Genomic DNA, 26,103 nt, shown 5'->3' on the forward strand with positions numbered 1-26,103 from the left:
TATATGTATGTATGTATATACAGGGTGCGGTGAATATATTGTCGTCTAAATTACATAATTGTTTTAAATACTAAAGAGTAAATTTATTCAATAAAATCGCCTTTGGCTTCGACCACGGCCACCAGATGACTTTGGAATCTCCTGCAATTCTTTTGGACGGTCTCCTTATTCAAGTTGGTGAATACTGTAATAATCCTTGCTTTTAGTTCATCTTTGGAGTCACAAGGAATTTTGTTGGTCTCTCACTCGACTGCACCCCACGCATAATAATCAAGGGGGTTGCAGTCTGGGGAGTTAGGTGGCCAGATGTTAGGGGTAATCTGGTCACAGAAATTGCCTGACAGCCATGTCTGGGTTCTCCTGCTTGTGTGGCAGGGTGCAGAGTCCTGTTGCCTGACATAGGGTCTTCCAGCAGCCACCGTCTTGACTCAGAGCAGCACTACCTCCTCCAAGCACTTGATGTAGGCCTCCGTGTTGAGTGTGAGGCTGGGTGGGAAGATGAACAGAAGCATAATGTTGTCATCACTAATGATCACTCTAAACACCATGACGCTAACTGGATGCTTGATTCTTACCATTCTCATTACACCTGTTGCGGATCCGTGGAACAAGCTGCCAGACGAGATGGTGAAGATGCCGACAACCGCTTTGTTCAAAGCCTCCCTCGACCTCAAGTGGCCTGAACTCTTTACATGAACACCACCCCATGTCCCCCTACATGGCCTTGCTATTTGCTTTTGAGCCAAATTAACTAACTAACTAACTAACACCCAAACACTGAAACGTCCATACTGGAGCTTCTGGCATGAATGCCAAGCAGTATGGTGCTGTTTTTGTCACAGATGGTACCTGACCCTACCAAAATGTGTAGTCAACAAAATCAAAAACAAACAATGTTTAAAAATGCAAGATTAAAAACAACTGACCAATCCCAGCCTGAATATATAAAAAATTTAGCATTCACCTGTTGCAGGATCTGACCTTCATAAATATTATGGACCATGTATTTACCATAATGTACCTGTCTGAATGACCCAAGAGCAGATTTCTTCAATCAGTTGGGTCTTTCTCTCTCTTTCCCGTCTGTCTTGATAGACAATGGGTCGCGCCAAGGGTGGGGCCTACTTTGATGATGAGCAGCGTCTGCTGTGACTGAACAGTCCAATTCTAGAGTGGCAGTCCCTGGTACAGTTGCTGCACACGAACATCGATGGGTACGTGTGGGGTGTTGCTGCAGCTGTCCTCCTCCTGTCCCGCCTGTCCAACCACAGCTGTGCTCTCCTTTCCTCAGCCATGGAAACGCCTTTCCTCACTGTCCGATGCCAGGCAGAGCGGTCAGCAGCTGTTACCTCCCACGTGTCCACACAGATGTTGGCAGTCGTCCCGTAGTTGGGTCTAATTGTCTACAAAACACCAACTTTGATATTTACATCATCATCATCATCATCGTTTAACGTCTGCTAGCATGGAGAACGGACGTTAAACGATGATGATGATTGTTGTGTGTGTATATTATTCCGACCTAACGAGGTGCCCCGATTTCAGTAATTAATTCAACGGAAACTTATATGCATATACATGCATGTATCTTGCATCTTGTAACTTTCACTAGCGGCCATGCTGCAGCATGGCCTTGAGGAATTTTCAGTCAAATGAACTGACTCCAGTACTTAATTTTTTTTGCTAAGCCTGGCACATACTCAATTGGACTCTCTTGTTGAGCTGCTAAGTTACAGGGATGTAAACACACCAACACCAGTTGTCAAGTGGTGATGGGAGAGAAATACACACACACACACACACATTTATACGCTTGACAAGCTTCTTCAAGATTCTGTCAATCAAATCCACTGACAAGGCTTTGGTCGACCTGAGGCTAAAGTAGAAGACACTTGCCCAAGGTGCCACGCAGTGGGACTGAACCTGGAACCATGTGGTTGGAAAGCAAGCTTCTTACCACATATATATATATATATATATATATATATTGGTTTCAAATTTTGGCACAAGACCAGCAAGTGCTGGGGAGGGGCAAAGTCAAATACATTGACCCCAGTACACAGCTGGTATTTATTTTATTGATCCCTAAAGGATGAAAGGTAAAGTTGACCAGGACGGAATTTGAACTCTGAACGTAAAATCCAGATGAAATACCACCAAACATTTCACCTGGAATTCTCAGGATTCGGTCAGCCTCATTTTTTATCTTTTGCCTGTTTCGGTCATCAGACTGTGGCCATGCTGGGGCAATGCCTTGATGAATCATTAATCGAATGTATCGACCCACAGCACTTATTTTCAAGCCTGGGGTTTATGCTACCGGTCTCACAGCTGAACTGTTACAAACCATCACTGGTTGTTAAGTGGTGGTGGTGGTGAAACTAACAGACTCAAAGACGCATATGTATGTATGTATATAAATAAACTGTGTCGCACACCTTTTTGCAGGTGAAAATTTTGTTGATGAGTGACTGGGCTGTGACTCCCAAAGTTGCGAGGTATGAAATGGTATCATGTCCGAATTATGCATAAAAACTCTGGTGCATATACATACATAGATATATACTCTTTTACTCTTTTACTCTTTACTCTTTACTCTTTTACTTGTTTCAGTCATTTGACTGCAGCCATGCTGGAGCACCGCCTTTAGTCGAGCAAATCGACCCCGGGACTTTATCTTTGTAAGCCCAGTACTTATTCTATCGGTCTCTTTTGCCGAACCGCTAAGTGACGGGGACGTAAACACACCAGCATCGGTTGTCAAGCAATGCTAGGGGGACAAACACACAGACACACAAACACACACATGCATACATATATATACATATATACGATGGGCTTCTTTCAGTTTCCGTCTACCAAATCCACTCAGAAGGCTTTGGTCGGCCCGGGGCTATAGCAGAAGACACCTGCCCAAGGTGCCACGCAGTGGGACTGAACCCGGAACCATGTGGTTGGTTAGCAAGCTACTTACCACACAGCCACCTCTGCGCCATATGTGTGTGTGTGTGCGTACATCCTAGGCTATAGCAGAAGGCACTTTCCCAACATGCCACTCACTGGAACTGAACCCATAAGCCCATGGCTGCCAAGTAAGCTGCTTATCTGCCCAGTCATGCTTATTTATATCCTCAGCACATTTTTCCGTCTCTTTTTTTTTATTGCAGCTGCTGTCAAATAGAATGACGAGAACGGCCACCAATTCCACTGAAGATGTTCCCAGCATGGTGTACAGCAATTGCTATGACTACGGCCTCTGCTGTTGCTATAGCAACAACTTCAGCAGCTGTGGCTTGGGAAATCTATTTCGGATTAAATAATTCTTTGTAATGTCTTTGAACATTTTCTCAGTTCATCCGTCATCACAACAGATTTAACGAGGATAAGCCAAACGTTTGGCAAATCATTCATTATCCTAATTATTATTATTATTATTATTATTATTTTTGAGGTGGTCAGCTGCCAGAATCGCTAGCATGTCGGGTAAAGTGCTTAGTGATATTTCATCTGCTGCTGTGGTCTGAGTTCAATTTCCGCTTGGGTCAAATTTGCTCTTCATCCTTTCTGGGTCAATAAATTAAGTACCAGTTTAGCACTGGGGGTCGATGTAATTGACTTGCCCACTTCCCCCAAATTCCAGGCAATGTAAGATATTTTTTAGGACAATATCTTACACTGATGGTAGAGCAACCCTGGGAGGTAGAGCAACCCTGGGGGGTAGAGCAACCCTGGGGTGTAGAGCAACCCTGGGAGGTAGAGCAACCCTGGGGGGTAGAGCAACCCTGGGAGGTAGAGCAACCCTGGGAGGTAGAGCAACCCTGGGGGGTAGAGCAACCCTGGGAGGTAGAGCAACCCTGGGGGGTAGAGCAACCCTGGGGGGTAGAGCAACCCTGGGGGGTAGAGCAACCCTGGGAGGTACAGCAACCCTGGGGGGTAGAGCAACCCTGGGGGGTAGAGCAACCCTGGGAGGTAGAAGTATTTATGAGTTTAGTGTAAGGAGGGGAGTACCTTCATTGGTCATATGAAATATGTCATATTCCTCGGCACAATATATATATATACAAATATAAGAAGTCTCTGATGGGAGGAGGAGGAAGAGACAACTGGAAGTTCGTGCTGGACAATTTACTGGGTGCTGCTGACCAAATCTGTGGCTGGTGCAAAGTCCCAGCCAGGCCAATTGGTGACTTGGTGGTGAAACAAGGAGGTGGACAGCTCTATAAAAGCAAAGAGACAGAAAGACTGGGAAAATGGTGGAAGCAGAGAATTATATGAGGGAGCCAGAAGGGAGGCAGGGGACAGGTTTACATAGCAAAAGGAAAAGCAGAGAATGATATGAGGGAGCCAGAAGGGATGCAGGGGACAGGTTTACATAGCAAAAGGAATAGCAGAGAATTATATGAGGGAGCCAGAAGGGATGCAGGGGACAGGTTTACATAGCAAAAGGAATAGCAGAGAATTATATGAGGGAGCCAGAAGGGAGGCAGGAGACAGGTTTACATAGCAAAAGGAATAGCAGAGAATTATATGAGGGAGCCAGAAGGGATGCAGGGGACAGGTTTACATAGCAAAAGGAATAGCAGAGAATTATATGTGGGAGCCAAAAGGGAGGCAGGGGACAGGTTTACATAGCAAAAGGAATAGCAGAGAATTATATGAGGGAGCCAGAAGGGAGGCAGGGGACAGGTTTACATAGCAAAAGGAATAGCAGAGAATTATATGAGGGAGCCAGAAGGGATGCAGGGGACAGGTTTACATAGCAAAAGGAAAAGCAGAACGCAAGAGAATTGCAAATGTTCTACAGTGTGAGGATGAGAGGTTGTAAGGTGTTTCAGGATTGGAAATCAGTGTATCAAAGAGAATAGAGATGTGGTGGGTGGTAAAAGTGTGCGAATGGATGATGGTATGCTTGCACTTAGAGACTCAGAGAAGAAAGATGTGTGGAGATGCCATAATGGAAAGTTGTTAAATGTGGAGAACGGTTGGGAGAAGAAGAGTCTTTCAAATATGGAACCAACAGAGGGAGCAACCATCAGAGTTGAGAGTAGTAGAATAGATAAGGCAAATAAGAAAGTGAAAACTGGGAAAGCTCCTGGACCATTGGGAAAAACTGCTGCTGAGATGATTAAAATATGAGGGGGTGAGAGATACAGCCTAGTCACCTGTATAATTAATCAGGTTATTGAGGAAGGCATCATCGGCAGAGACTGGTGTAGCAGTGTTATAGTCAGCTGCTACAAGGGTAAAGGTGATGCCTTCTACAGAAGTATCAAACTGCTGGAGCAGGTTGGGATAGAATTGAACTCGATGAGATGCAGTTTGGTTTTGTAGCTGGGAAGAGGGATGCCTACAAATGCCATCTTCATAGTGAGACAGTTGCAAGAAAAGCATGTGGCCAAAATTAAGCCATTCTGCTTAGCCTTTGTCGACCTGGAAAAAGCTTTCAACAGGGTTCCCTGCTATCTTATTTGGTGGTCTCTAAGGAAGCTAGGAGTAGAGAAGTGGCTTGTTAGAGAGGTTCAAACCATGTACAGCAAAGTAGTCAGTAAGGTGAGGGTTAGCCTAGAATACAATGATGAATTCAACATACAAGTTGGAGTCCACTAGGGATCAGGGATCACGGATCACTCTTATTCATCATAGTTCTGCAGGCCATAACAGAGGAATTCAAAACTGGATACCAATGGGAACTACTATATGCTGAAGATCTTGTTCGTATTGCAGAATCTGAAGCAGAATTGGAGACGTTCCGGGTTTGGAAGCAAAAGCTGGAATCAAAGGACCTTAAAGTTAACTTAGCTAAGATTAAAGCTGTTAGGATGAAAGGAGATAAGACTCTCATTCCAGCTGATAAATGGCCCTGTTCAACATGTAGGAAAGGTGTAGGATATAATTCCATTTGCTGCACCATGTGTGTGCTATGGATGCAGAAGAAATGCAGTGGAATTATAGCAAAGTTGTCAGATAAGGTTGCTTTGTGTGTGTTGCAGGTGCACAAGAACAGTAAGTAGTATGAACTCGAGGGACTTAAAACCTCTCAAATGTCCAGGAGGCTTTTTCGAGGTAGGGGATAGTTTCTGCTATTTAGGTGACCAAATTAGTAATGGTGGTGGATGCTCTGAAAGTATTGCTTCTAGAATAAGAATAGGGCGGAAGAGTTTCAAAGAACTATAACCACTGTTGGCAGCAAAAGGATTCTGTCTCAGAGTGAAAGGGAGACTATATGATGCCTGTGTCAGATAGGCTGCAAAGGACACGTGGAGGCTGGAGAGGGATGAAGGTAGAATGTTCTGTTGGATTTGCAGCACCAGTGTGCATGGCTGACAAAGCATGACTGTGTTGAGAGAAAAGTTAGGCATAAGAAGAAGGATTAAATGCAGTAGACAGGAGCGAAGGATGCGTTGGTTTGGACATGTGATGCGTACGAGTGAAGAGAGCTAAATAGAGAAGTAGCTGTCACTGAAAGTGGATGGTACCTGTGGAAGAGGGAGACCCACGAGGAAGACATGGGATGAGGTAGTGAGGAATGATTTGAGGATGTTGAGGCCCATGGAGGAAATGAAAGTGGCCGAAAATGTTTGGAGGTATCTAGAGAAGACCCTTCAACAAAACAGGATGTCATGCAGAGGACCTTGAATACAAGACAATGGATGCGACCCTAATATTCCTCGTTAGATGGACTCCTTTAGTATGTACAACCAAAACCCCTACTGATGAGCATCCTGAGGGATGGCCTACATAGATAATTATATTAGTTAGTTTTTAACTTTGAGGTAATTAAAAATATGAAAAAGACATGTATATATATATACTAGCACTATGACCCGGTGTTGCCGAGTCATAGTGCTAGTGCATGCATATACAGCTGTGTGTGTGCGCACATACACACAAGTACTGTCCAAATCTCTGACCAATCACATACAACTAGCTGGCATTCAATTGGCGTATCAAGTTTCGGGCATTTTGATAGGGTTTTGGATAGAAAATTCCACAAAAAAGTCACTTCTATTGATTTTTTAATAGCTTTGTGGGGTGACTGGGGAAATGTAAAGATGTGCACGACCACCCTTGGACGGTTTTGAATGACCATAGAAAGTGCGAGCCTTCTAACTGAAAAATTGTCGATTTGTATAAAGGATACACACACACACACAGACATTTTGTCATCACGTTAAAAGCACCAACCGATCGTGGTCGATGCCAGACTCCCCTGGCACCTGTGTCTGTGGCATGTAAAAAGCACCCTCTACACTCTCGGAGTGGTTGTCGTTAGGAAGGGCATCCAGCTGTAGAAACACTGCCAGATCAGACTGGAGCCTGGTGCAGCCTTCTGACTTCCCAGACCCCAGTTGAACCGTCCAACCCATGCTAGCATGGAAAACGGACTTTAAACGATGATATGATGATATATATATATATATATATATATGTAGCATCACTACACTCTCGGAGTGGTTGTCGTTAGGAAGGGCATCCAGCTGTAGAAACACTGCCAGATCAGACTGGAGCCTGGTGCAGCCCCTGGCTTCCCAGACCCTGGTCGAACCGTCCAACCCGTGCTAGCGCGGAAAACGGACGTTAAACGATGATGATGTGATGATATATATATATATATATATATACACACACACACACAATACACTGCCAAGTCTAGGAATTGAACTTATCACCTCATGATTGTGAGCCCACATTCTAACCACTGAGCCATGGACCTTCAGTATATATACTCCCTTTACTCTTTTACTTGATTCAGTCATTTGACTGCGGCCATGCTGGAGCACCGTCTTTAATCGAGCAACTCGACCCCGGGACTTATTCTTTGTAAGCTCAGTACTTATTCTATCGGTCTCTTTTGCTGAACCGCTAAGTGACGGGGACATAAACACACCAGCATCAGTTGTCAAGCGATGTTGACTGGGACAAACACAGACACACAAACATACACGTACATATATATCATCATCGTTTAACGTCCGCTTTCCATGCTAGCATATATATATATATATATATATATACATATATACGATGGGCTTCTTTCAGTTTCCGTCTACCAAATCCACTCACAAGGCTTTGGTCGGCCCGAGGCTATAGTAGAAGACACTTGCCCAGTCACAATTGTGTAGTTATACAGGTGCCATGCAGTGGGACTGAACCCGGAACCATGTGGTTGGTAAACAAGCTACTTACCACACAGCCACTCCTGCCCCTATATATATATATATATATATATATAAAATTCTTTCAAAAGAATGTTGTTGACAGTGACTTCAAAGTTTTGGCCAGCTAACTCATCATTGTGTGTGTGTGTGTGTATAAGTACACACACACACAAAGAGTATGTGTTCATTATTTCCATTCCTTAATAAATGCTAAACAACCATCCAATGTCTTTCTCTTGTCATAGCTTCAAAAATCTGGGCATTTTCCAATGAAATTTTCTACAAATATACTAGCACTATGACCCGGTGTTGCTGAGTCATAGTGCTAGTGCATGCATATACAGCTGCGTGTGTGCGCACATACACACAAGTACTGTCCAAATCTCTGACCAATCACATACAGCTAGCTGGCATTCAATTGGTGTATCAAGTTTCGGCATTTTGATAGGGTTTTGGATAGAAAATTCCACAAAAAAGTCACTTCTATTGATTTTTTAATAGCTTTGTGGGGTGACTGGGGAAATGTAAAGATGTGCACAACCACCCTTGGACGGTTTTGAATGACCATAGAAAGTGCGAGCCCTCTAACTGAAAAATTGTGAATTTGTATAAAGGATACACACACACACACACACACAGACACTTTGTCATCACGTTAAAAGCACCAACCGATCGTGGTCGATGCCAGACTCCCCTGGCACCTGTGCAGGTGGCACGTAAAAAGCACCCACTACAATCGTGGCGTGGTTGGCATTAGGAATACCTTTTGAATGGTCTATCTTAGTTTTGTTGGAATTTAAGGTGAAAAAATCAAAAAGCAAAACAAAATTGCTGGCTGTGGACCATACATACATGGAAGCACTCCGTTGGTTCCGACGACGAGGGTTCCGGTTGATCCGATCAATGGAACAGCCTGATCGTGAAATTAACGTGTAAGTGGCTGAGCACTCCACAGACACGTGTACCCTTAACGTAGTTCTCGGGGATATTCAGCGTGACACAGAGAGTGACAAGGCCGGCCCTTTGAAATACAGGTACAACAGAAACAGGAAGTAAGAGTGAGAGAAAGTTGTGGTGAAAGAGTACAGCAGGGATCACCACCATCCCCTGCCGGAGCCTCGTGGAGCTTTAGGTGTTTTCGCTCAATAAACACTCACAACGCCCGGTCTGGGAATCGAAACCGCGATCCTACGACCGCGAGTCCGCTGCCCTAACCACTGGGCCATTGCGCCTCCACCCATACATACATACTGACACAATTTTTCCAGAATATCGAGTTTCTTTTCTAGCCGAGGATGTATGATGCAAAACCACATTTTCAGGGGAATTTTTAAAAATTAAAAAAATTCTTCAATTTTAATTTTCAACATTAAAGTTTGATACAACCATAATATACAGTATGTGAAGTGTGTGTGTGGGGGGAGTCACAATTGGGTAGTTATACTCTATCATCTTTTATAATCAAAGTCAGCTCAATTATATATATATATAATATATATATAGGCGCAGGAGTGGCTGTGTGGTAAGTAGCCTGTCTACCAATCACATGGTTCCGGGTTCAGTCCCACTGCGTGGCACCTTGGGCAAGTGTCTTCTACTATAGCTTCTGGCCGACCAATGCCTTGTGAGTGGATTTGGTAGACGGAAACTGAAAGAAGCCCGTCGTATATATGTATATGTATGTGTGTGTATATGTTTGTGTGTCTGTGTTTGTCCCCGCAACATCACTTGACAACCGATGCTGGCGTGTTTACGTCCCCGTCACTTAGCGGTTCGGCAAAAGAGACCGATAGAATAAGTACTAGGCTTACAAAAGACTAAGTCCCGGGGTCAATTTGCTCGACTAAAGGCGGTGCTCCAGCATGGCCGCAGTCAAATGACTGAAACAAGTAAAAGAGTAAAGAGTATATTCTTTCTTTCTTTCTTTTACTTGTTTCAGTCATTTGACTGCGGCCATGCTGGAGCACCGCCTTTTAGTCGAGCAAATCGACCCCGGGACTTAGTCTTTTGTAAGCCCAGTACTTATTCTATCAGTCTCTTTTGCCGAACCGGTAAGTGACGGGGACGTAAACACACCAGCATCGGTTGTCAAGCAATGCTAGGGGGACAAACACAGACACACCAACACACACATACATATATATATATATATATACATATATACGACAGGCTTCTTTCAGTTTCCGTCTACCAAATCCACTCACAAGGCATTGGTCGGCCCGGGGCTATAGCAGAAGACACTTACTGAAGATGCCATGCAGTGGGACTGAACCCGGAACCATGTGGTTGGTTAGCAAGCTACTTACCACACAGCCACTCCTGCGCCTATATATTATATATATTATTAAAATTATAATTTAGGGTATCTAAGAGATAAAACCACGCTTGAAATAGCAGCCAAAACTTGATTCTAAAACCACATTAAAAGTTCATACAGTACCAGGAGAGAAGACAAAAATAAACTAGCAAAAAAGTTACTGGATAATTCCAAACCCCGGATTTCTGGCTCTGCATAAGAAATGCTTTGCCTCATCAGTGGAATATATGCAGTACATAAATACTAATATTTGTAATCAGATTCAAGTTTTGGCTGATATTTCCAGCGTGGAGGTATCTCTTAGATACCCTAAATTATAATTTTAATAATAATGATTACCTTTGAAGGTTTTTATTCCCCCATGCTGGCCACCTGATTTGAGATTGGTATTTAAATAACGATCTTATCCTTATTTATAGAAATATGCATATATATATATATATATTATGGAGATGTACTTGCATAGCAAGTGATTTGATCTGAGATCAACCTGTTCACTGACAATAATCCGTGGTGCACGGATTTTTGTCAGTGAACAGGTCGCGGTCTTAAAGTTATGAAAATATTTTGACAAATTAAACTTAAATGTTGAAGTGAATCGAACAGCTTTTGTGGTATATATATATATATATATTATATATATTATTAAAATTATAATTTAGGGTATCTAAGAGATAAAACCACGCTTGAAATAGCAGCCAAAACTTGATTCTAAAACCACATTAAAAGTTCATACAGTACCAGGAGAGAAGACAAAAATAACTAGCAAAAAAGTTACTGGATAATTCCAAACCCCGGATTTCTGGCTCTGCATAAGAAATGCTTTGCCTCATCAGTGGAATATATGCAGTACATAAATACTAATATTTGTAATCAGATTCAAGTTTTGGCTGATATTTCCAGCGTGGAGGTATCTCTTAGATACCCTAAATTATAATTTTAATAATAATGATTACCTTTGAAGGTTTTTATTCCCCCATGCTGGCCACCTGATTTGAGATTGGTATTTAAATAACGATCTTATCCTTATTTATAGAAATATGCATATATATATATATATATATTATGGAGATGTACTTGCATAGCAAGTGATTTGATCTGAGATCAACCTGTTCACTGACAATAATCCGTGGTGCACGGATTTTTGTCAGTGAACAGGTCGCGGTCTTAAAGTTATGAAAATATTTTGACAAATTAAACTTAAATGTTGAAGTGAATCGAACAGCTTTTGTGGTATATATATATATATATTATATATATGTATATATATATGAGACCTATATAAGTATGCTGTGCGTGAGAAGACCCGGCAAGACTAGTGAGGCCATAACCCGTGGCCCCTACCTGGGACGTAGTCAGTCCACCTGTGCATACCTTCTTTCTTGGGACACTTGTGAAGACCTGTTGAGGCAAGTGAAAATCAAACCAAATCAAAATAGATGAACATCAATGGAATTTGTATCTTTGTGGTACCAGTGCCGGTGGCACATAAGAAATCCATCCGAACATGGCCGTAGCCAGTACTGCATCGACTGGCCTCCGTGCTGTGGGCACGTAACAAACATCATCTGATCGTGGCTGTTCGCCAGCCTCATCTGGCACCTGTGTCAGTGGCACATAAAAACACCATCCGAGCGTGGCCGTTTGCCAGCCTCGTCTGGCACCTGTGTCGGTGGCACATAAAAAACACCATCCTAGCGTGGCCGTCTGCCAGCCTTGTCTGGCACCTGTGCCGGTGGCACATAAAATCACCCACTACATTCTCGGAGTGATTGGCGTTAGGAAGGGCATCCAGCTGTAGAAACACTGCCAGATCTGACTGGCCGGGTGCAGCCTTCGGGCTCCCCAGACCCCAGCTGAACCGTCCAACCCATGCTAGCATGGAAAGCGGACGTTAAACGATGATGATGATGATGATATATATATATATATATATATATTATATATATATATATAGCATACCTCCACATGTGTGCCCCCAACATTGTTTCCTCATAACTTTTAGGAAAACGGATATTTGTAAATGTAATATTCAACAAATTTGCTTCAGATGGTGTAGATTCCCATTATATCAGAAAAGTGATAAAAATATTTTTTCCGAGGGTGGGGTGTGGAGTTTCGGAACATGCACACGATTCGGATTTGTTTCCTCACGACTTTGAGAAAAATGGGTTATTTTTTAATGAAATTTTCTAAAAACATCTTACAGATTGTGTAGAATGCGATTATATCGGAATTTAATATGAAAATAAAGAGAAATTAAATTTTGGTGGATTTGCACAAATACACACATGTAACTACAAGATGAAATTAGAAATTTTGGAAAAAAAATTGTGATTTGGCAGGCGGAAACTTGAAAGAAGCCCGTCGTATATATATATATTGTGTGTGTGTGATTGTGTTTGTCCCCCCCCCACCCTTTACCACTTGACAACCGTAACTTAGCGGTTTGGTAAAAGAGACCGATGGAATAAGTACCAGGCTTTTAAAAAATAAGTACTGAGGTCGATTCATTCGACCAAAAGTTCAAGGCGGTGCCCCAGCATGGGCGCAGTCTGAGAGAAACAAGTAAAACACAGATTTTACGTATAAATATTTGTGTGGTAAGTAGCTTGTTTACCAACCACATGGTTCCGGGTTCAGTCCCACTGCGTGGCATCTTGGGCAAGTGTCTTCTGCTATAGCCCCGGGCCGACCAATGCCTTGTGAGTGGATTTGGTAGACGGAAACTGAAAGAAGCCTGTCGTATATATGTATATATATGTATATGTGTGTGTGTTTGTGTGTCTGTGTTTGTCCCCCTTAGCATTGCTTGACAACCGATGCTGGTGTGTTTAGGTCCCCGTCACTTAGCGGTTCGGCAAAAAGAGACCGATAGAATAAGTACTAAAAGGTGGTGCTCCAGCATGGCCGCAGTCAAATGACTGAAACAAGTAAAAGAGTATATTATTCACACACACACACACACGTTCTTTTAGTACACCATGAGCTTATATAACGAGTGTGCATGGACACATTACATAAGCTGAACCGTTAGAACCATTCATTCATGTTGCATTCTATTATCGAAGATATACACCCGCAAAGAAAGAAGTAGGTGAATTAAAATGAGGTAGATTTAGGGGCGATTTCTAGCAAACGAAGTAACTGCATGGGATGGTGGTGGTGGTGGTGACTATGACACAAATATCCTTCCACTTTCAAAGACGGTAGAGAGTGAGTTTAATTAAGTGGCTTCCACAAGTGTCCTTCCATTCTCAATGACGTTAGAGGGTGAATTAAGGTATTTAAGGGCTATTTTTAGAGGACGAAGTGATTGCGTAAGGAGCCTGTCATACAGGTGCCGTTCCCCTTTCAAAGATAATAAAGGGTGAATTAGACTGAGGGACATTTAGGATCTATTTCTAGCAAACAAAGTGTCCACGTAGGGGCACTCTGCTATACTCATCTAATCATATATCTATATCTCGCGCGTGGACCTTCATATATATAGAAAACATAGCAAAAGCCGTCTATATAGACAGAAGTTGGAGGATCTCCGTCAGCTTCGACGATGAATATTCCAGTGGTTCATAGTATAACTCTACTTACTGGTTGAGTAGTCCTCAGACAATACCTGTGTGACGAGACCGGAACAAAGAGGCTTCCACACAGTTTCCATCTACCTAATTTCATTCAAAAGAACCTGGATTGGCCCGGGATTATAAAAAGAAAAATAATTTTTTTTCCACGGGGTACCGCGAAGTGGGACCGAACCCGATGTTTCTTGTGAAACGAACTTTTTTACCACTCGACCATGCCTGCGTCCAGATATATATATATACACACATACACAGGTAGAGATGTAATTATACACCATTCACTCACTCACACTCCCTCTCTCTCTATATATATATATATGTATGTATGTATGTGTGTGTGAGAAAAAGAACTTGGATGCTGACATCCCTTAAAGAGGATTTATATATCTATCTATATATCTCTATATATATATGTATATACACAAATTGAGAGAGATCGATCAAGGATATATATATATATATGTATATATATATATATATATATATATATATACAAATTGAGAGAGATCGATCAAGGATATATATATACATAATATATAATATATAATATATATATATATATATATATATATATATATATATAAGAGGTCAGTGGTCAGTTATATCAGAGGTCAAGTGGTTGAGACTCAGCTATATTCTGCTTCAATAGAACGGCCCTGAGGGCACGGCATTCCAGCTGTGCCCATCCCGTTTTATTAATCTTTTTGTAAATCGATGACTGTACAGTCCGTATGTGTTGCATCATTATTATTATTGTGACTAAATCTGAGGGTAATTTGGCTGCTGCTTTTAGCAAGCTGAAAGTTCAAAGTCAGTCAAACTTTTTCCTTGTAAAGATTAAGAGAAACATTAATATAATTGCAACCCTGAGTGTATATAAGGTGTTATATATACAATTAGGCATGCCTCTGATTACACACAGAGGGCATACTTGGGTGTATATGTCTATATATATATATATATACATACACAAACGGATTATATAAACATATATACATACACACACACACGTGCACACATATACATGATGTATATATGTATGTATATATATATATATACGTATATTGAATATATATATATATATATACATACCCAAATATACACACACGAACATATATATCGACACATGCATTTATATATATATGCATAATGAACAAACATACATATGTACATTACGTATAACATATACACACATATACATACAAGTATATACATACGCATTTACGTACACAAACATATATATATACACACAGACACACAAACATCTACCAACATACATTTATACACAAACGTATATCCTTTGAAAGATATATTATATACGCACGCATTATAAACAAACATTATACAAAACGTACAGTACATTATATATATGTAATATATATATATATATATATACGTGTATATATATATATATATATATATATATATATATACGTGTATATAATATATATATTATATATATATACGTGTATATATATATATATAATATTATAATATATATATAATATACGTGTATATATATATATATATATATATATCGTGTATATATATATATATATATTAATATATATATATATACGTGTATATATATATATTATATATATACGTGTATATATATATATATATATATATATATATATATACGTGTATATATATATATATACGTGTATATATATATATGTGTATATATATATATATACGTGTATATATATATATATGTGTATATATATATACGTGTATATATATATATATATATTATATATATATATATACGTGTATATATATATATCATATATTATATATATATTACGTGTATATATATATATATATATATATATATATATATACGTGTATTATATATATATATATTATATATATATATATACGTGTATATATATATATTATATATATATATATATATACGTGATATATATCTATATATTATATATATACGTGTATATATATTATATATACATTATATATATTATATATAATATATATATGTGTGTGTGTGTATATTATGTATATATATATTTGTGTGTGTGTGTGTATACACACATGTATGGGTATATACATTAATATAATACATATAGCCATGAAGCAATATGAGAGATCCTCCTAAACACACAAGCACTTCTACACAGACTCAGAGATCCCCAAAAGAGAAACCTACAAAATTCCACCCCCGAAAGCCCCGGAAAAATCGAGAGGAAAATCGAGAGGAAAAAGGATCGACTGACCTTGCGACCGGAGGAGACGGACTGGAGTGAGACCCTCCTGGTAAGGGCGGCGAGACGACCAGGTAAGAGACCAATGTAAGGGTAAACCATGTGTGTATGCCGGGTTGTGTGCTACCGGGAGGACGATCCGACAGCCTCTCTCTCTCTCTCTCTGTGATGTTCGTCGATGTTTCACAGAAGAAGCCAGACTGTCCTTGAGTCTCAGATAACCATGACGGGTTGCGCTGCTCTCTCTGAGTGTGAGTGGAGCTCGAGTGAAGACATGTGTGTGTGTGCGTGCGTGCGTGCGTCGTGTAGAGCCAGACGTTGAATTAGCCGTTTGTGTCGGTGGTTGTTTCGTATTTCGAGGGAGACGAAAGAAAAAAAGTTAAAAGGAAAGTAAATAAGAATAAAAAAGTTCTGTGACGAGAGAAACATAAAAAAAGGAAAAACATAAATGAACAGGAGGGAAGAAATCAGCAGCAGTTAACGTTAATACATACATGCACAGGCGACGCGCGTGCGCACATACTAGCGTGCATAGCTCTCTCTCTCTCTCTACATATATATATGTGTATACGTACACGCGCGCGCGCATATTATTTATATGTATATTGCATATATTATATATATATATATATATATATATATATACATATATATATATGCATATATATATATATGCATATATATATATGTATATATACATACATATACATATACATACACACACACACACACACACATATATATATATATATATATATATATATAATATATATATATATGTGTGTGTGTGTATATATATATACATACACACACATTATATATATATATATATATATATATATATATATATATATATCCAAAAGTTGATGAACAAACTAAATTTGTTTCTCCTTTTTCTAATTTGCATTATATGTATGTATATTATAATATATATATATATATATATATATATGTTGTGTAGTGGTGATTTTATGTGTCGGTGGCACTAAAATCACCCACTACACACCTCGAGTGGTTGGCGTTAGGAAGGGCATCCAGCTGTAGAAACACTGCCAGATCTGACTGGCCTGGTGCAGCCTTCGGCTTGCCAGACCCCAGTTGAACCGTCCACCCATGCTAGCATGGAAAACGGACGCTAAATGATGATGATGATGATGATGATGATATGTATATATATATAAAATATAACTAAATGCACCCTTTTAAAGCCTAGCCAGGCTCATGGGACTGGTTTCCCAGTTTCAATGGTGTATGTGTCTCCATCTGGATGGGATGTCAGTCCAGTGCAGTGTTACTCCTTTTTGCCAGTTGAGTGGACTGGAGCAAAGTGAAATGAAGTTTTTTACTCATGAACACAATGCGTTGCCCAGTCCAGGAATCGAAACCACAATCTTACGATCATGATGCTGACACCCTAACCACTAAGCCACGCGCCTCCACACACAACATACACACATATATTTGTGCATATATATATATATATATATATATATATATATATATATATAGGTGTTTATAAGCCGTATATATATATATATATACATATATATATATATGGCTTATAAACACCTTCCACGCTGCATTGTTTTCGTTTCAGCACACGATCTCAGATCAATTACTTGCTATGTGAGTACATCTCTGTAATAAATATATATATATATAATATATATATATATATATTATATATATGTATATATATATGTGTGTGTGTATATATATATAAGATACAATATCCTGCATATCTCACATCTATTTTCATTCCTCTACTTCACTCTCTATTTCATATTTTATCTGGAACTAGCAGTATCGCCTGGCGTTGCTCAGGTTGTAAGGGAAATACTATAAGCATTTTTAGAGAGTTATAGCCATAAAATAGCAAAAAAATGGGAAAAAAATGGGAAAAAATGATGGTAATTTTTTTTTTTGATAGTTAAAAAGGTCGAGTTGCGTCCCCTAGACAGTCTGTGGTTTGTGTTTCTGATAGTCGACCCCATGTCGAATTTATCGATCTTTTTCAGAACTGGGGGAACTTTTCAAAATTTTCGCTGCGTTAGTTTTGAATTATGACATTGGGCTATGGGTGTGTCAAGTTTCATCAGAATCGGTTGAAAGCCGTGGTCAGGGTGAGGGTACAACCTGACAGACACACAGACTGACAAACTGCCGTTTATATAGAGAGAGATAACTATTGCTTAACCATCTTCTCACACCGTTTCCGATGAAAGGATAGATAAAATATCCCTGGAACAGCTGTAAGTCCTTCTCTTTATAAATGTTCTGAAATCTTTCACAGCCTTGGATTTCTATCTCATTCTGTTAATTTTTTGGTATATATATATACATACATATATAGGGAACTGTACCATGTAGCCAGAAGGGAGGTTGGGTGGCAGGTATACATAGCCAAGAGTGAAGCGGAGAAGAAGAAGTTTGCCAATCCAGAGACGTGAGGACCAAAGAACTGAGGTATTTCGGATTGCCAGACAGTGTGTGAGAGAAAATTGTGATGTCACAGGAGAGAAATGTGTTTGAATGGATAATGGTGCACTTGCTTTTAATGTTTCTGAAAAGAAAGAGGCTTGGAGAAGCCATTATGAAAGACTGCTGAATGTGGAGAATGAATGGGAGGAGGAGAGCCTGCCAAATGTTGACCCAGTAGAGGGACCAGCTATCCGAATAGACAGATCCCTAATAGATAAAGCAATTAAGGGTATGAAGCCAGGAAAAACCCCCAGCCCATCAAGTATCACTGCTGAGATGCTTAAAACATTTGGTAGTGTGGGCTACAGCCTAGTCACCCGCATTGTAAACCAGGTAGTTCATAATGGAGTCATACCCAATGACTGGTGTAGCAGCACCATAGTCAACTGCTACAAGGGTAAGGGTGATGCTCTAGATAGGAATAACTACAAGGGTATCAAACTGCTGGATCAGGTGAGGAAGTTTCACAGAGAGAGTCATAACCCATCTCATTAGGGAGGAATTTGCTTAGATGAGATGCAGTTCGGTTTTGTGCTGGGTAGAAGCACCACTGATGCCATATTCCTGGTTCGACAACTGCAGGAGAAATACCTAGCTAAAGATAAACCCCTCTACATAGCTTTCGTTGACTTGGAGAAAGCCTTTGACAGGGTCCCCCGATCCCTTATCCGGTGGGCAATGCAGAAACTGGAGATTGATGAATGGTTAATAAGGGCTGTACAGGCCCTATACAGAGAGGCCGTTAGCAAAGTTAGAATTGGCAACAAATATAGTGAAGAATTCCGGGTAGAAGTAGGGGTCCACCAAGGTTCAGCCTTCAGTCCCCTTTTATTCATCATAGTCTTCCAGGCAATAACAGAGGAATTCAAAATGGGTTGCCCCCTGGGAGTTCCTTTATGCTGATGACTTAGCCCTCGAAGCAGAATCACCACTGAACTAGAGAAGAAATTTCGTGTGTGGAAGCTAGGTTTAGAATCAAAAGGCCTTAGAGTCATGTAGCAAAGACAAAGTTCTAGTAAGTAGGAAGGCAAACTCACCACACACACTCCTTCATGTAGGTGGCCCTGCTCGATCTGTAGAAAAGGTGTAGGTAGAAACTCCATAAGATGTACCCAGTGTAAGCTATGGACACATAAGAGGTGCAGCAATATCAAAGGAAAATTAACCGAGAAGATAGCTTTCATGTGTGGCAGATGCACAGGGGTAATAGACAACACAGATACTCAGAAAACAGATTCCATTACACTCCAGGGGAAGAAACTAGAAGTAGTTGATAGATTCTGCTACCTAAGTGACCAAGTTAGTAGTGGAGGTGGATGCTCAGAGAGTATCACCACTAGAATACGAATAGCCTGGGCAAAGTTCAGAAAGCTCCTACCCCTACTGGCAACAAAGGGTCTATCGTTCAGAGTGAAAGGTAGACTGTATGATGCATGTGTGCAAACTGCCCTGTTTCACGGTAGTGAAACATGGGCCGTGACTGCGGAGGTCATGCGGAGGCTTGAAAGAAATTAAGCTAGCATGATCCGCTGGATGTGTAATGTCAGTGTGCATGCACGACAGAGTGTAAGTCCCCTGAGAGAAATGTCGGGCATAAGAAGCATTGGATGCAGTGTGCAAGAGAGATGTTTGCGTTAGTATGGTCATGTACTGCGGATGGATGAGGAGAGATGTGTGAAGAAGTGATACTCCCAAACTGTTGAAGGAATCCGGGGTAGAGGTAGACCCAGGAAGACATGGGATGAGGTGGTCAAGCATGACCTTCGTACGTTGAGCCTCACAAAGGCTATGACAAAACCGAGACCCGACAAATGAAGTGAGTCCATGGCTTGCAGGACGGCCTGCTGTGCTAAACTTGGTTTGCAGGGTGACCTGCTATGCTTGAAGAGACCTATTGTGTCAAGTACATCAACATCAAAATAAAAATCAAATGGATATTGTAGTTGTGATACCCGTGCCAGTGGCACATTGGGCCTCACAGAGGAAATGACAAAGACCGAGACCTCTGAGATATGTTGTGACTGTGAAGACCCAACAAATGAAGAGAGTTCATGGCTTGCAGGACGGCCTGCTGTGCTAACCTTGGATCGTAGAGTAACTCGCTGTTCTTGAGGAGACCTATTGAGTCAAGTACATCAACACCAACATCAAAATGAAAATCAAATGGAAATTGTAATTAAGATACCTGTGCAGGTGGAACGTAAAAAGCACCGTCCGAACATTGTATACTGTCAACTTAACGTTAAGTTGACGGTTGCACCATTGCTTATATCTCTCTGAGATATTTAGAAATTTAATATTTCTATTTTTGGTGATCAGTGAATTTACTTCACTGAAATTATATAGGTTTACAAGGTCTAGACAGGCATCTTCAGCTAGCAGGCCATGCTACCCCAGACTGATGACGAGCAAGACTCAGAAACTAGTCTCTGGGTGCAGGCTTAGCTGGGTGGGGGTGCTTGTCTCCCCCTTGTAAACATAAGGACACAGGAAATTGTCAAGGCTGTCAGGAAGTGTTGATGCTTCCTGGGGCTAAATAGCAGTTGTATGATTCCCTTTATGAGACTGTCACACTAAGTTGACAGTATACAACTGCTATATATATGTGTATATATATATATATATATATATATATATATATATATATATATATATATATATATATATATATCATCATCATCATCATTTAGCGTCTGCTTTCCATGCTAGCATGGGTTGGATGGGTCAACTGGGGTCTGTGAAGCCGGAAGGCTTCGTCAGGCCCAGTCAGATCTGGCAGTGTTTCTACGGCTGGATGCCCTTCCTAACGCCAACCACTCCGAGAGTGTAGTGGGTGTTTTTTACGTGCCACCTGCACAGGTGCCAGACAGAGCTGGCACAACGGCCACGAACGGATGGTGCTTTTACGTGCCACCGACACGGGGCCAGACAGAGCTGGCACAACGGCCACGAACGGATGGTGCTTTTACGTGCCACTGACACGGTTGCCAGACAGAGATGTGTGTGTGTGTGTGTGTGTGTTTATATGTATGTTTATATATATAGATCAATCATTTTAAATGTCTTTGATTGAAAGATTCATGTTATTCATTTGAAGAAAACAGTTTTTTTTTTTAATGATATAATGTCTCATTAACCAATTTAAAAATTCATTAGAAATGGCCATAATGGATTGTCACTTATTTATTTTTAATTCACCTCCTTCAGAACAAATCTCGTAGATGTTCTGAAGTATATTATGGCCTGTGTTACTAAATCAACTCTACATGTCTCAATAGTTCAGGATCAGTTTGTATAGTCAGTTGTGGCCAATTAGCTGCATACATTACCCAAATATCATTCTGCCAGTAATTCTATACCAAAACTGGTATATATCTAAAAGTTTCTGTGTGCCTCAAGTTTGTGTACCTTATTTAACAGAATCTTGTTATATTATATTTATATACAGGATGCAGTGAATAAATTGTCTAAATTACACATCATCATCATCATCATCATTTAGCGTCCGTTTTCCATGCTAGCATGGGTTGGATGGTTTAACTGGGGTCTGTGAAGCCGGAAGGCTTCATCAGGCCCAATCAGATTTGGCAGTGTTTCTACGGCTGGATGCCCTTCCTAGCGCCAACCACTCCGCAAGTGTAGTGGGTGTTTTTTACGTGCCACCTGCACAGGTGCCAGACAGAGCTGGCACAACGGCCACGAACGGATGGTGCTTTTACGTGTCACCAGCACGGGGCCAGCTGAAGCTGGCAACAAACACGAGCGGATGGTGCTTTTACGTGTCACCAGCACGGGGCCAGCTGAGGCTGGCAACAAACACGAGCAGATGGTGCTTTTACATGCTTTTACAAAAATGAAAATAACTCTGACATCTCGTTTTAACAGATAGATTTACCAGAATTGCATAGAAATATCTTGAAATATTAAAGAGTAAATCTATTCAATAAAATTACCATTGGCTTCAACCATGGCCTCCAAATGACTTCAGAATCTCCTGCAACTCTTCCGAATGATCTCCTTGTTTTAAGTTGGTGAATGCTGCCATAATCTTTGCCTTCAGTTCATCTTTGGTGTTGCAAGGAGTTTTGTTGATCTCTCACTGAACTGCACCCTACTATAATAATCAAGGGGTTGCAGTCTGGGGAGTTAGGTGGCCAGATGTTAAGGGAGGTGTGGTTACAGAAATTGTCTGAGAGCCATGACTGGGTTCTCCTGCTTGCATAGCATGGTGCAGAGCCCTGTTGCCAGACATAGGGTCCAGCAGCCACCCTCTTGACTCAGAGCAGCACTACCTCCTCCAGGCACTTGCTGTAGGCCTCCATGTTGAGTCTGAGGCTGTGTGGGAAGATGAATGGAGGCATAACATTGCCATCAATAGGGATCACTCCAAACTCCTTTGCACTCACCATTAGACTCATCCAACTCTTTCAGAATCCTCTGCACTGTCCCCAGATTTGACACCCAAACACTCTGGAATGTTCATATTGGGGCTTCTGGCGTGAATACCAAACAGTGCAGTATGTCGTTTCCAAGTTTCTGGCAGAGTGAATTGCATCATAGTGCTGTTTTCCTCACAGACGGTGCCCAACTGACCCTACTATACTGTGTAGTCAACAAAACCAAAAACAAACAATGTGCATACTCAAAATTAAAAATATAAAATGGCACTAATTTACTCATTACTAATTTACTTGTATACATATGTGTATATATTTGAAAGCCACTTCAGTCATGACACAGACCATAGGATTGCACCTAGAAGGTTACCCTCTCAGGCACAAGTCCGGGCAAGGTTGGTTTATACCGGTCTCCCTTCTCCACACCACCAGTGTTATCCAAGGGAAAGGCAAAGGGGCCAATATAGCTTGGCACCTGTGACGTCACAACTCATTTCTACAGCTGAGTAAAATTGGAGCAATGTGAAATAAAGTGTCTTGCTCAAGTACACAATACACAGCCCAGTCCGGGAATCGAACTCACAACCTCACGATCATAAGCTTGATGCTCTAACCACTGAGCCATGCGCCTTCATATATGTATGTATGTATATATATATATATATATATATATATATATATATATATATATAATATAATATATATATATATATATATATATATATATATATATATATATATATATATATAATATATATATATATATATATATTTATTTTATAGAAGGAGCTTCTACAGGACTAGAACTGTTTCATTCAGAAGAAATCATCAGGAAGCTGAAATCAACATGAGCTTCCTGATGATTTCTTCTGAATGAAACAGTTCTAGTCCTGTAGAAGCTCCTTCTATAAAATAAATTAATTTACTCTGCTATGTATTGAGTACCTTATTTACTGTGGTTAACCCCGACTCAACCCGGGACCTACATATATATATATATTATATATATATATATATATATATAATACAAGTAATGAGAGAGAGTCACTCTATGCTAAAAGTAGACCCACAAAGGTATATATATATATATATATATATAATATAAATTTGATAAGATTATATATGTATATATAGTTGTATTTTGGGATGGTAATTTATTTATTTTTTGCCAAATAAACACATGCATTATATATTCCTTCTTCACTTGTTTATATTTTAACTTATTTATATTTATATTTTAACTTCATATTTTAACTTATGTCCGTTGTTCGGAAATATTTCGTCACACATCTGTGACCTCTTCAGCGACCCTTTCCCTCCTCATGCGTGCTCCTGTTCTACTTAGTCCATTCTGTTCTTCGACAATGTGAATCCTTATATGCACATGTGTTTGCATCTGTATTTGTATGTGTATATGTGTGTTTGTATGCATGTGTGCATGTGTGTATGTGGTTGTGGCTCTTAGTAGCACCACGACCCTCCCCTCATCCCCTTCCGCTCCCCTATTGCCCCTACTGCTGAGTGAACTGTAGCAACATGAAATAAAGTGTCTTGCTCAAGAACACAACACACAGCCCGGTCCAGGAATCGAACTCACAACCTCACAACTGTGAACCTGATGCTCTAACCACTGAGCTTTGTGCCTTCACATTTTACTCTAAAACCTAAGTATTTTGAGTAACTAGCATTGCTCTGCCTAAGATCATCATCATCGTCATCATTGTCATCGTTTAACGTCTCCTTTCCATGCTGGCATGGGTTGGGTGGTTTGACTGAGGGCTGGAAAGCCATTAAGACTGCACCAGGCTCCAATCTGATCTGGCAATGTTTCTACAGCTGGATGTCCTTCTTAATGCCAACCACTCCAAGGTGTAGTGGGTGTTTTTTACATGCCATTGGCATGGGACCAGTCACGTGGAACTGGCATCGACAACGTTTGAATGGTGTTTTCTTACATGCCACTGGCATGGGTACCAGTCAGGCAGTACACAACAACGATTTCACTTGCCTCTACAGGTCTTTGCAAGCGCTGTTTATTGTCCAATGATTTAAGGGTCCCCTTCAATGGGCTGCTTATACAGCACTGGCATAACACACGGTTATGGTCTCACTTGTTTTGCCGGGTCTTCTCAAACACAGCATATCTCCAAAGGTGTCGGTCACGTGTCATCGCCTCAGTGAGGTCCAACATTCAAAGGTCGTGCTTCACCACCTCATCTCATAATACGAGATGAATCCTAATATACATTTGTGTGATGGAAGTCAACCGATGACTGAGTGAGTCCACTTGTTTGACTCAGTAAATTTGTGAAAGAAATTCCAAGACACCCAAAACCTTTCTGCCAATCAATCTGTTCTTGCAGAAACGATGACAAGTGACTGAGACGTTGGCTTTGGAAGACTGGTCAAGCCAAGCGGAACCGTAGCCGTGACTGTTGCCAGTGTCATGTAAATGGCACTCATGATGCTGGCACACAAAGAGTACCCATTACACTCTCTGAGTGGTTGACATTAGAAAGGGCATCAAGCCATAGAAAACCATGGCAAATCGGACAGGAGTCTGGTGCAGCCTTCTTCGTAGTCATCCTTGGTCAAACCATCCAACCATGGAAAGCATGGAAAGCAGATGTTAAATGACGAAGATGATGGAGGTGGTGGTGATGGTGATGATGATGATGGTAATGATCTTGAGGATGATGATGATGATGATGATGGTGGAGGTGGTGATGATGATGATGAATAAGTCCTGGGGGGTTGATTTAATAATAATAATAATTGTGTACAGTGCTCAGGTGCACTACAACTCATCTAAAGTGTATATATAATCAGGTGTAGTTTCGGCGGATTTCGGAAAGCATGAGGGCCTTAAAGGATGCAGTGTCATGGCAGTCAACAACTGACGCAGGCAGTTTGTTCCATGCTTCAGCAACTCTGAGCGTG

At 40.6% G+C, this 26,103-nt stretch overlaps 1 protein-coding gene across 1 annotated transcript in view; it reads right to left on the reverse strand.

The window, feature by feature from the left end:
- The window catches only part of LOC115226140 (AFG3-like protein 2), a 70,023-nt gene extending 53,433 nt beyond the window's left edge, over positions 1-16,590 (reverse strand). Inside the window, exon 1 of the mRNA XM_029797132.2 lies at positions 16,298-16,590. Within this exon, the coding sequence (XP_029652992.1) occupies positions 16,298-16,387 (90 nt within the window). The 5' untranslated portion in view covers positions 16,388-16,590. The remainder of the gene's footprint in view (positions 1-16,297) is intronic.
- Positions 16,591-26,103: the final 9,513 nt, after the last annotated feature.

Source organism: Octopus sinensis, linkage group LG29, assembly GCF_006345805.1.
Source record: "Octopus sinensis linkage group LG29, ASM634580v1, whole genome shotgun sequence".
Lineage (NCBI taxonomy): Eukaryota > Metazoa > Mollusca > Cephalopoda > Octopoda > Octopodidae > Octopus > Octopus sinensis.